Here is a 12,467-nt window from a genome sequence, read left to right on the forward strand (position 1 = left end):
TTGGTACTCCAGAGGGAAGAATAGCTTGGCACAACGACCCTGTGTCATCTACTAATGTATGTTTGAAAGAATTTCTCTATGGTTTGCATGCCTTTCCCCTGTTCTTGTCAATCATTCCCTAAAGCTCCCTGTGAAGCTATGTACAACCTCTGGTTCTTTCAGTTTATCCAGGTCCCATCTCCTCAAATTCCTACCTTTTTGCAGTTTCTTCGGTATTAATCTATAGTTTACAACCAATAAATTGTGGTCAGAGTCCATGTCTGCCCCTAGAAATGTCTTACAATTAAAAATCTGGCTTTGAAATCTCTGTCTTACCATTATATAATCAATCTGAAACCTTTCAGTGTCTTCTGGTCTCTTCCATGTATACAACCTTCTTCCACAATTCTTAAACAAAGTGTTAATTATGATTAAATTATGCTCTGTGCAAAATTCTATCAGGCGGTTTCCTCTTTCATTCCTTTCCCCCAGTCTATATTCATGTACCATTTTTTCTTCTCTTCCTTTTCTGACTACTGAATTGACTATTAAAGTTTTCAAATAATTTCTTGTATATTACCACACATTTCTTCAACCCCTTCATCAACTGCAGAGCTAGTCTGCATATAAAGTTGTACTACCATGGTGGGTGTAGGCTTCATGTCTATCTTGGCTACAATAATGTGTTCACTATGCTGTTGATAGCAGTTTATCCACATTCCTATTTTTTATCCATTATTAAATCTACTTCTGAATCACCCCTATCTGATTTTTTATTTATAATCCCGTATTCACCTGACGAGAAGTCCTGTTCCTCCTGCCACCAAACTATATTCATACTTTATCTTAATTTTTATTTATTTTCTATTTTAAGAGTACTGAATTGAAGTTGATGAAGAAATGTGAATTCTTAAACTCCATCATTTGATTTAAGATCCCATTTTTCCACTTTTGGCCATGCATGAAAATTTCCATTTCCTCCAAGATGTCCATTTTCCAGCTGTTTTCTAAAGTATGCCGAACTTTTTTTTATGTACCATGTACTCAATTGTGTTTATTTATGTCTCATGGTCAGAAACATTAAGTGGGAATTTCTCTGATCTGTTTACAAAGGATCTGAATGCAGTTTGTATATGTGAGTTGGGGTGTGTGGCTGTGTTTGTGCACCCTAATGTTCAGTGTCTGGTTACTGTCACATACAAAATATCTGTTTTGTTGTGTTTCAGGTGTTCTATGATAAAGTCGATGTTTTGTGTAAGTTATTGAATCTACTTTAAAAGGCTTATATTTTCTCTTCAATTCCATTATATATCAAGAAGATATCCTTGTTGTTCAGAAGCTTACTTTTGAAATGATTAGCAAAAATGACCGCAATGATCTCACTGAGTTGAGAACCCATTGCTAGGCCTACATTATTTCATTAAATGTGAAATAGTTGTGGGAGTTTGACAACATCTAGTAATTCTATTAGTCCAACTATTCCACCTGTGGACACAGTCTGATATTTTAATAAGTTATATTTATTTTACATCCCTGGATTTTTTGATGGGTATGCCACTGTATATGTTTAAATTTCTAGGGAAATAAACTTTGCACTGACTGGGATCTGAAATTTTTTGACGCCTTAAATTGCTTGGTAACTATTTTTCACTGAAAAGAAGGTTTGAAATTTGTATTAGAAATTTTTATACATGGCCTAAAGTGGAAAAATGAGAACCTACATGAAGTGAAAGAGTTTAGGAATTCAGATTTCATCATCAACTTCAATACAATACTCCTAAAATAGAAAATACATAAAATTAAGATTTTATATGAATACAGGTCCCAGCAACCTTTTTGTAAATCTTAAAAATAAATTTGTCCGTCATTTTTAACATAAAATCATCACAGTCACTCATTTTGTTATATATTTCGACAAACAACATCAGTAATGTGACAGCAAGACATGTAGAAGGCACTGCAATTGACTGGCAACACCAAGATTGACATACTGATAGTTAAATCAAAACGAGCTTTGTTTTGAGTGCCATCTTGTTTTTCTGCATTGTTGAATTGGTTTTGATATTGTGTTTCAAACTGTCTTTAGAAATCTGTGAACAATGGCTAAGAAGTTCAAAAGAGCCAAAGAAATAGAGGCACCTGATCACACCATAAGAAGACAGACACATTACAAGAACACATTGAGCGATTATTGAAAATTTTTCTTGTGAACAGCAAAGCAACAAACAGATACATCACCTCTTATCAGGTTATCCAACTCTTTCCCTGCAGGGTGACCACAGCACATGCCAAGACTCTACAAAAAAACTTTAATATCTATGTGCACTTGTGTTAAATGCTTTTTGTATTGCCGCTGTACCCCGATGATGAGATCTAACCTCAAAACATGCTGCTAATTAAATGATTTAAGCAGTCAACAAATTCTGTGACTGGTAGCAGTATTTAGAAAAGCTTTTCACATTTTTGACACAGTTACAGTCAATTATCTGTCGATATGGCTTCAAGGTTAATGCCAGATTACTATAAATATATTCCGTCTCTCTCACAGACAAGAACACAAAAGTTGAACACTGTAGATTTTGTATTACAACCTTTACTTGCCAAGATTGCAATGTAGAAAACAGTGATTACTAGTTTCAACAACGTTAATGGCCATCTTCAGATTAACATACAAACATGCGGTGCCCACATCAAGAGAACAGGTAAGAGCTATCCTTGAAGACTTAGACACAATGTGTTTGTATCCTAATATGAAGGTGACCCCTGAGACTAGTAGTCACCGTTTTCTGCACCGAGATCTAGGCAAACAACACTGAAGTTTACAGATAGCTCTCTCTTTCTATGTCGGCTGTGTCAGATAATTAAAAAACAAAAGCTGATTACAGCATACAGTAATACAGATAACAAAACTACCCCAAGAAAAATAACCGCAATACACTTCCAATAACATTATCAACACTAGTAAGTAAACCTAGTAGCAAATCTACAATCTCCAAAATAAAATAAAATGAAAATTAATCAGTTACCTTGCATCTATCAGTTGCTTGTTGTGTTTGCAACAACTGTTTCTCACTTTCAAATGTTGTTTCCATTTCCTTTCGTAAAACATGCAGTCTTTTAATAGTTGTTTCTAAATCAGTAATTTGAGCTTTCGCTACTGCTAAATCTGCTCTGATGCGTCTGCTTTCCCATGGAGACTCTGCGCACAATATTTCAATTTAAAAACAAATTGGCTAGAAATGTTAAGAAAATGATTATGCTGACACTCATTTCAAAATTAATATAGTTTTATTTGACACAGTAATTCCACTTGGCTTGGTTTGCTCATGTTAAGAGTCATGAGGATGAAACACGGCATAAAAAACATTGGAGTACTCTATTTCTTATGTACTGGTCCACAGTCACTGACTCATCATCACAACAAATGGGTTTCTCTTATAGTGAGGTCTGAGTGACCTTTTAAAGTTCCCCAATCTATCCCTGTCTCCTTCTTGAGGAAAGAACTATCAGTTCCAAAAGCTAGGATAGTGTATGCTTTTTAATGTGTTTCTATTGGCAATACTGACATTTCTCCTGAAGGTAAAGAGGGCTAGAAACACTGTCTCCTGATTTTAAAGTACATTTCTGTTCTTTTATTTGACAGAGAAATATAGCACAGTGCCTTTTGTTGTATTTTACACAGGTGCCAAAGTTACTACTGTAATAATAACCTTGGTACTGAGGAAAATTTATTTATTTATTTATTTATTTATTTATTCAGTACTAGTTGCAATAATAATGACACTAGCAAAACAAGTGCATAAATTCAACAATAAATAAGACTTGTAATTTTGCTACACAGTGCATTTTTCTGCTGAAAGGTAGTAAAATCAAATGTTGACATATTATGAGTAAGGCGTATGCATGTTCTCCATAAGAGAAATGAAAATTACTTTCATACAAAGCATACAACCACTATAGTAAAAACAAATCTGGATTCATAAATATATTGTCATGTTATAAACACAATCAAGAACAAATCAAAAATATGACTGCAGATTCATCAATTAAGTACAACACTTAGCACTGAAAACAAGTTTCTTAACAGACATCATTTTATAAAAGCTTTCTGTGAGACAATTCGTCTGTGGTTGGTGGGCATTTGGCATTTTGTGCATAATGTCACAACATGAAATTAACTCTGATATTCATCTCAAATATAAAACTTTTTCACAATCAGAGATCATCACACAGAGTGTCTATACTTCAAAATGATGTCTTCTAGATGAAACCTTGCAATGTCTGGAGCTATGGCTGTGGGCACAGCTTTGGTGACAGCACAGCAGTGTGAGTTAGTCAGTGCAGACTATTGTCCATTGATTCCTGTTCATTGACTTCGAGACCATCCCCAAGAGGTTGACACCAATTCAGTGGAATGGCACTGCTACATGTGGAATTATTGGTATCAGGTGCCTTGTTGGTAACAGTGGCATGTTTGTCTATTGCTGGCATTCTTTGAAGGGGCTCACATAGTGTCTAACAGATCAGTAGAGACCTGTTCAGTTATACCTACTTCTGTTTCAGTCTTGAGTCTTTATAAATCCCAGGTGACCACATGTTGGAGCACTGAGGAAATATTTCAGAACAACTGGCCATGAAGGAGCTGAGATGACGACCAACCATTTCCACCATACTGAAACACCATTACTCTTATACAATGTTCTGTTAATTAACTGGAATTCTCCTTTGGTAAGTTCCTCCTCTTTCAAGGCTTATATGGATTTCAACACTGTTCGACCTTGCCCCGTTCAGCAGCAATGTCATTTAAGGCAGCGATGACTGAAATCTCATCCACATTGCAGTGTCCCATCAACAGATTCCTTCTTGTGTTTGCATCCTGTTTTATATACCACTATGACATTGCGCTCTCAAACCCTCAGTGCCCATCTCGCCAGTAGACCTGGCAGATCCTTCAGGCTAGTCCCGTAACAGTAGAATGATGATCCATCACAATCACGAATGGTTTGCCAAATAAATATTGTCAGAACTTACACATGGCCCAAACAACTGCAATACTGTCTTTCTTGGTTGCAGAGTAGTTCATAACGAATTTGAAGAATACCCTGGAAGCAGCTGCAGAGTACCCGGGAAGCATAAGCTGTCACCTTTTCAGCACCTTCCTGAACTTTTACTAGAACTGTCCACATTCCAAAACCACTAGTGTCGGTGCGACGTTCTGCCTAGACACACACATCGTACAATGCTAGAGCTGGAAAAGACTTGCCTTGGTACAGAAAGCCTAAGTTTCAAATCGTCGGTAGTACATGTACATCCCAAGGAAACTTGTCACATCATGAATGTGCCAAGGAGTTCAAAAGTCTGTGACTGCTTATTTTCTCTGGACTGGGGCAGACTCCATCACCAATCATGAGGTACCACAAGAACAGAGGCCTGCAATCTGAATGCAGTACAGCATGGTTTTTCTGGTGGCTTGGATGTTCTTCAAAAAATGGACACTGTCATACAGATACCAAAGACACATCGTCCATTTAAGGTATCAAAGTGTAATTTACTTGGATCTACTAATTCACCTTTGGTTGTCTCATAATTTGCTGTCTCGAATCACTGTTCTACTATTAATCGGTTTGACTGACATTCGTTAAAGAGCACATGCTACACTGCAGCACTTAGTTTTCACCTCCCTCGTACTTTATGATCAGCTTTTTAACAATCAATAGTCTCAATATTTAAACCAGATCAGCAAACTACACATGCTAATAAAGTACCGCACTTGATTAGTGGCAGATTAGATGAAACATATAGATGTATACTTCAACCACACATTGATTCACAAACACAAGATGTTAACGTAATGTTTGATACCCACAGATTAAGTACATGGTACTGTGAACTTAAGACTGACTCCCAAAGAAGTATAAATTTCATGGACTTACTGATGATGACATGGAGAGATGTTGACATTACTGATGAATACTGTTGACTGACTTGATCACTGCCCAGCACACTTATTTATAAACATGTGTAAGATTAAAAATCAAAATATTACAACACAAAAACAAGTTATTCTAGAAGAAGTGAGAAAAATCATGGCTAGAAAACTACAGGACCAAATTTTAGAAATAAGCACAAGTTAAGATATGAACATTGTAGAACACAAGGCTGTTGATAATCAATAATTTTTCAAATAGGAAGTTTTAGGGGGAAAAAGCAAAATACTTACAGAGAAGAAGGATATGAGGGCTTTGAAATGAGCCACATCTACTGTACCAGAAATACCTATTGCCTCACTGCAAATTTCATATTCTTGTGTACTTGAAGCAGATTAAATTACGCATATTTCTTTACGAAAATTAGTACCAGTTAAACCAACTGTACTATTATCATTGCTCGGGAAATTGCTCTGTGACTAATATAATTTTAAGAATTACTGCTTGAATAAGATAGTACAGTACCTACTTTGTGTAGCTGTCATATGTGCTATCAACAAAGTGGGATCAAATAAAGTAAAAGATAATTCTGTAGAGCCCAGGAGTGGTACAAGAACAAGCAGGAAGGTTACACTTTGCCCTGTTACAGAAGTAGGTAGACCACCACATGTCCATAAGCAGACATTTGAACTCGCAGAGGTCATAATGAGATATAAAGACAGTCTTTTCCTAGTCAGCCTCCCCAACCATGATTTTCCTGCAGCCTGTTTCCACATCCATAGCTGAGAAATACCTGGTTCCTTTTAAGCAGTCTGCATTGTCATGAGTGTGAAGCAATGGATAGACATCTTTCTTCATGATTCTGTCCTGTCATCAGTAATTGTCACAGAAATGCCATGTGCCATTCTTCTTCTTCACAAAGACCACAGGGAGGATCAAGACCTCTCTGAAGGTTCAATGACCATCTTGCAGTATCTTTCCCACTTCCCCCTGGATTATGTGCTGCTAAACTGATGACACCATACACGAGCACTGGTTAGTTGGCGGATGATCCCCAGTGTCGATACAGTGTTTGGCTATGGACCGCTTGGCCTGTCTTTTTCTCTATTCCTGATCTGAAAGCAGCCAAAAATTGGCACAGAACAGCTAACACCGTCGACATTGTTCAATGGTCAGGCCAGATCACATAGGCAGTTTGATAGTAACTGCCTCCAATGTTTTGTCTGTAGTGGCAGTGGAGCTTCTTCATTGGCAGGACTGAACTTCCTCTGCTGGACAGGTTTGACTGTTCTTATGAAAATATCTGTTGGGGTAATTTGTGGCCGCTCGTAACAGTTAGTGATCCAATGTTCTCCCTGACCACCTACAATGCTTATGATTATTGCTGGTATGTAGATTTATTTTGTGAAGTTTCTGCAAATCAATAAAAAATTCAGTTTAACTGAGCATATAGACTGAAGCCTGGGTCTTATTGGTGATGGTGACAAACAACTGCCCTGAGCAATCTTTATCTTCCACAGTCTATGACTGCTTGTGATACCTGCAATAAGTCCTATTCGGAATAACATTATGGCCATATTCTCCTAAAACAACAAATCTGAAGGGCCATGTTCTGTCACGGATAGTTATTCTTGCAAAACATGTTCATGTCAGGTGGACACATATCCCTTTTATGACCTTCAGCACAATCACTTTTAGCTTTAACGAGCCATGATAAGCTTTTGAATTCGCAGTAAAAGAAGCTGCCGAGTTGACTACCACCTGGACAAGTTGGCTATCAATGAAAATTTCTGACATGTTGGTAACTGTCATTAATGGAGAATTTTCGTCTGTTGTGGTTTCTCCTCTAAAGACAGTTGCTTCGCTTCTTTTTCTGATTGTGCTAGTAAGTCAAGCAGGAAGTACCTTTACACAGCTACAGAGAAGAGCTCTGGTCTGAAATGAACTCATCCAGGGTATGGCGATGAGCTTCGCCCCACAGGTCGACTATAATCGTCTGCAGCTGGCCAGTATGAACAGGACTGTAGTGGTGGCTGAAGTCTTGCAGCATAGTAGTTCTCAAACACTGGTATTCTTTCTATACAGTAGTGTAGAAAGTGCCCAATGCATCCATAGTGGAGACATACTGGTATGTTGTCCTCCATCTTTTAAACATCTATTCTTCTGCGCCTCCTGAGATAGGGGGCCAAAATTCATGGCTGCTCTAGTGTACCTGATCTGATGATTCTGGCTGCCATAAGTTGCTGTGTCTCTTGTCTTATAAATAATGTGTGAGAGAGGCGAGGTTGTGTTGGTCTTCCATAACTGTCATAATGACCACATTCAGGAGTTAGCCACACTTCTTCATCATTTGATTAGATTAGATTTACTTTCATTCCAATTGATCTGTAGCGAGGAGGTCCTCCAGGATGCAGAACATATCAGAAAAACAATAATACATGACAAATATTTACAACTGAAACAAATAAGCTAATGTTCCTTCCACAGGTCCCAAGTGGAATAATCGTCATTTATTCCACTTGCCAATACTATTTATACTCTACGTAAATGACTTCCCTAGCTATATAAGTCAGAAACTTATAATGTATGCTGATGACACAACAATCATTTGCACAGCTGACACAAAGGAGGAGCTTGAGAAGGAAGCACTCCTGACTATTGAAAATGCAAATAAATATTTAACACAAAACAACCTGTTTATGAATCAGTCTAAAACAATGAATGTAGTATTTCAGACCAAGCATAGTGAAAATTATAATATAAATGTTAATATAAATGGAAAGACTATTAAAGAAGTAACCAGCACAAATTTTCTAGGAACTATAATAGACAAACATTTGGCATGGGAGGAGCACATAGATGCACTGTGTAAAAAGATAAACAAACAGATCTTCATCATGCATAAAACAGCTAAGACTGTGGATGATAAAGTCCTCAGATCAATGTATTATGGACTTGTCTTCCCACATTTGTCTTATTCAGTTCATATATGGGGAAATGCACAAGCTGGCTATCTAAAAAGAATATTCACAATTCAGAAAAGGGCAGTGAGATGTATTGCAAAAATACCACCAAGACAGACCTGTAGGCAAGCTTTTGTACACTATAATATTATGACAGTATATTCACTGTATATATACCAAAGCATAATGGTGGTAAGGTCAAGTGATAAACACCTCCTAAATAAAGATGTACACAAACACGGTACAAGAGGAAATGAAAATTACTACATGATAAACAGAAATCTAAAACTGTCTATGACTGCCCCAGAAGAAGCAGGCAAAAGGTTTTTTAATAAACTCCCCAAAATCATTAAAAAAGAAACAGATCTAAAATGTTTTAAAAATCATCTGAAACTATATCTCACAGAGAAATGTATATACAGTTTGAGTGAATACTAAGATGGTGTTTAAAATATATCATTACTGAAATGTACCTGTAAAAATTATCATTTCTGTATTTTTTTTGATTTGTGTGTACGTATAATGTGAAACATGTAAAACCTTTGTATGATTATGGACTATTTCTGTTTAATCATTTGTTTCATTTATATATATATATTGAAATCAAGTTTGATGTTAATAGGCTATTGTATGACACACCCAATACTCTCAGCTGGATTTTCAGCTGGAGTCCATGGGCAAAGAATAAATAAATAAATAAACATAAGCAGCCGTTCCAACTCCAAATTAACTCTCTTGACAGAAGAGTTCAAATGAGGTCGGTCATGGCGCTAAAGAACAGATACAAACTCAACACTAGTATGCTTCGATGCTGATGCAATCTTTGCCAGGTCACACTCTATACTATAACCAGGATCTCTGTCAATACTATTACCTGACCCATCCACTATAGCCACGATGTCTTCCTTGGTGAAATCTTTGCAAAGTGATCCTGAATCCTCTGCCACCTGCTCCAGACCAGCACTAGGTTTAAAAAAATTGGTGACCTGGTATTCTGATCCTAGTTCATCCTGCAAAAGTTGGCCAACACCTCTTCCATGGGAACTACCTAACAACAACACTTTCTTTCTCTTTAATGAATTCCTTTGTTGTCTTAACATCATTCACCAGAAGGGCTTGGTGCACATCTTCCTTCTGAGGCTTCTTTCGTCACATGTGAGATTTTGTCACATTTGGATCCACAATGAAGTTTAGAGACAAAACATTCTGTATGCAAGACCATGAATTTTCCAATTACATTGCACCCTGCTCTTCAATTGTTCTTCCACTATCTGGCTTCTCTTTACTGTTCTCGAACCATTGCTGGGCTGTGTCATCCAAGTAAAAGTACACATTTGTCACACATATCACATCATCTCCTCTGTTGTATTTGGCAACATAGTCGATTCCTTTCAGGCATTTCGTCAGACCCTGACCAGTGTGTCTGATAAACACTGATGGATGTTTGATGTGCTACTGACTTACTGCCATTTTGGAACCCATTGGTCTCGAAAATATATGAACCTTGGCAATGATGAAACTTGTATTGTGGTTCCTGCCCTTGGACGTAACAGCTTTTATGTTGCCTAATTAGAGCCATGGTAATGTAAATGTTTCAAAGTATCCAGTGTCTCCACTATGCAGTGTCATATAGTAACTACATTCAAGCCCAAATCCAAAAGCAGGGTCATCAGAAAAAAATATCACTTAACACTGAAAGCACATTCATTACACACTCCGATGTACAGACCAAAGAGAAACCCATTTTGGATGGGGATTTGTACTGTCAACCTGCAGTACGCAAGCCAGCCATGGAGAGAGAGAGAGAGAGAGAGAGAGAGAGAGAGAGAGAGAGAGACGTACACATAAATTCAACAACCTGACAGTACGGTACATTAAATGTCATGTATATAACCCGGTGGAATTGAAGGCTGAATTAAAGAACATCCTGTTGAGCAACTACTCCTGTGCACTGAAGAGTATCTTGAGAGAAACTCCTAAATTTAATGTTTTAGGTTTTTTTGTAGTCAGACTTGGCACTGAACTAAAATAGGCCCTCGTAATGTTAAATCATTTCACAGCACTGTACTACACTAACTGGAGATCTTTCATTGTTTTCTGCATCAAAAATAGCGCTCTCCGTGGGCCAGCTCTAATGGAACGTAATGTATTACACAAATACTCCCAAACGATGCCACATGTGAAGCAAACTACGAGAATGTTATTCTAAATAGCAGGACGTAAACAAATTCGATCAAAACATGTAAAGCACTTGTTTGACAACACATATTATTAACACAGAAATAACATCTTGGAAAAAATTAATTACATAAACAAACAAATTTAAAACTGCATTAAACTCTACATGGTTTAAGGCTACACAGACAGACCTTTGGGTACAGTCGGAGACGTTTCATCCCTGTATTTCTTCCCTGGTGATGGTGAAAGTTCTTCACATGGTATTAACTTCCTTTTCGCAAGGGACATGTCCTTCAAATTTAACTTCTGGGGATATTTTTTTTGGGTTGTTGAGAGAGGCCTGAAATCATTCAGCATTCTAGTGACAGACAGCGGTTCTGATTTACGAACTGATGTTTTTCTGGTAGACACACCACTTGCAGAAGGGTCACGCTGAGTGTTCTGTACGTCGGATGCCGATGATGGGTCACTAAAAGCGTGCTCAGATTCAGTTGTCAAATCCATAGTCATCTGACCAGTTTCCGATGTCTCGCCAGGCGATAGAAGAATGGATGTCGAATACCTCCTGCCATAAGACAATGTTCGAAGTTCATCCAGCATGCTGATAACAGCAGTGGAATCAAACTCTGCACTTTCGTTCTCCATGTCACTATCAAGTTAACTCGTTTCTCTCTCATTCAATTTTCACCCGCCATGAGCATCAAAACAAACGCTTACACATGCAAAGATCTACTACCCTTTATCACAGATGCTCCACGGACCACACAGCTGAACGATGTTTACTCGATCCTAGAGGAATAACCTCCTTGACTTCACTCATAGAGTGTGTATATCAATGGAGTATTAATACAGGCGGCCGTGGTGAGAGTCATGGAGGTAAAAATATTCTACCTCCATGGTGAGAATATTCTGCTCCGCATATTCTCAATATCAAACAGAGCTAGTTTCGTGGTTTTGGGGCCAAGCTGCTTGTCTACAATTTGCGGTAATAGCGAAACTTGAATATTGCACTTATTCGCCTTGTTTCATATACGTTTCTGCAGTTTGAGTTTTAGTAACAGCTGGTGCAGTATAGTCGTTGCTACAGATGTAAAACGAAGTATATGCACAAGAGGACCAGTTACTTTTCCTATATATGTACATCTATTGTATACCTGTAAATGTCATATTATTATGAGATACCGTATAAGCCGAAAAGTATCGAGACACGGTATTACAAAGCCTTTATTATTTTAGAACAATTTTTAGAATCTCATTTTCGTTTGTAGGTATGGATTTAACTGTTCCGATGAATCCTGATGATTTACGAGAGGCTATGGGCGAAGACATGTTGTCCACGATTTGTTTTTTGCAAATGTGTGGTCTCATTGCTGAGTATGTTCGATGTCATGAGTGCAGCGAACATATGCGCCTCACAAGT

At 37.6% G+C, this 12,467-nt stretch overlaps 1 protein-coding gene across 1 annotated transcript in view; it reads right to left on the minus strand.

Annotated features, from left to right (window-relative positions):
• LOC126199166 (mitotic spindle assembly checkpoint protein MAD1) overlaps window positions 1-11,760 on the minus strand; it is a 102,243-nt gene extending 90,483 nt beyond the window's left edge. Inside the window, exons 1-2 of the mRNA XM_049935926.1 lie at window positions 11,239-11,760; window positions 3,006-3,178 (exon numbers count right to left, since the gene is read on the minus strand). Of these exons, the coding sequence (XP_049791883.1) occupies window positions 3,006-3,178; window positions 11,239-11,692 (627 nt within the window). The 5' untranslated portion in view covers window positions 11,693-11,760. The remainder of the gene's footprint in view (window positions 1-3,005; window positions 3,179-11,238) is intronic.
• Window positions 11,761-12,467: the final 707 nt, after the last annotated feature.

This window comes from Schistocerca nitens, chromosome 8, assembly GCF_023898315.1.
Source record: "Schistocerca nitens isolate TAMUIC-IGC-003100 chromosome 8, iqSchNite1.1, whole genome shotgun sequence".
Taxonomy (NCBI): domain Eukaryota; kingdom Metazoa; phylum Arthropoda; class Insecta; order Orthoptera; family Acrididae; genus Schistocerca; species Schistocerca nitens.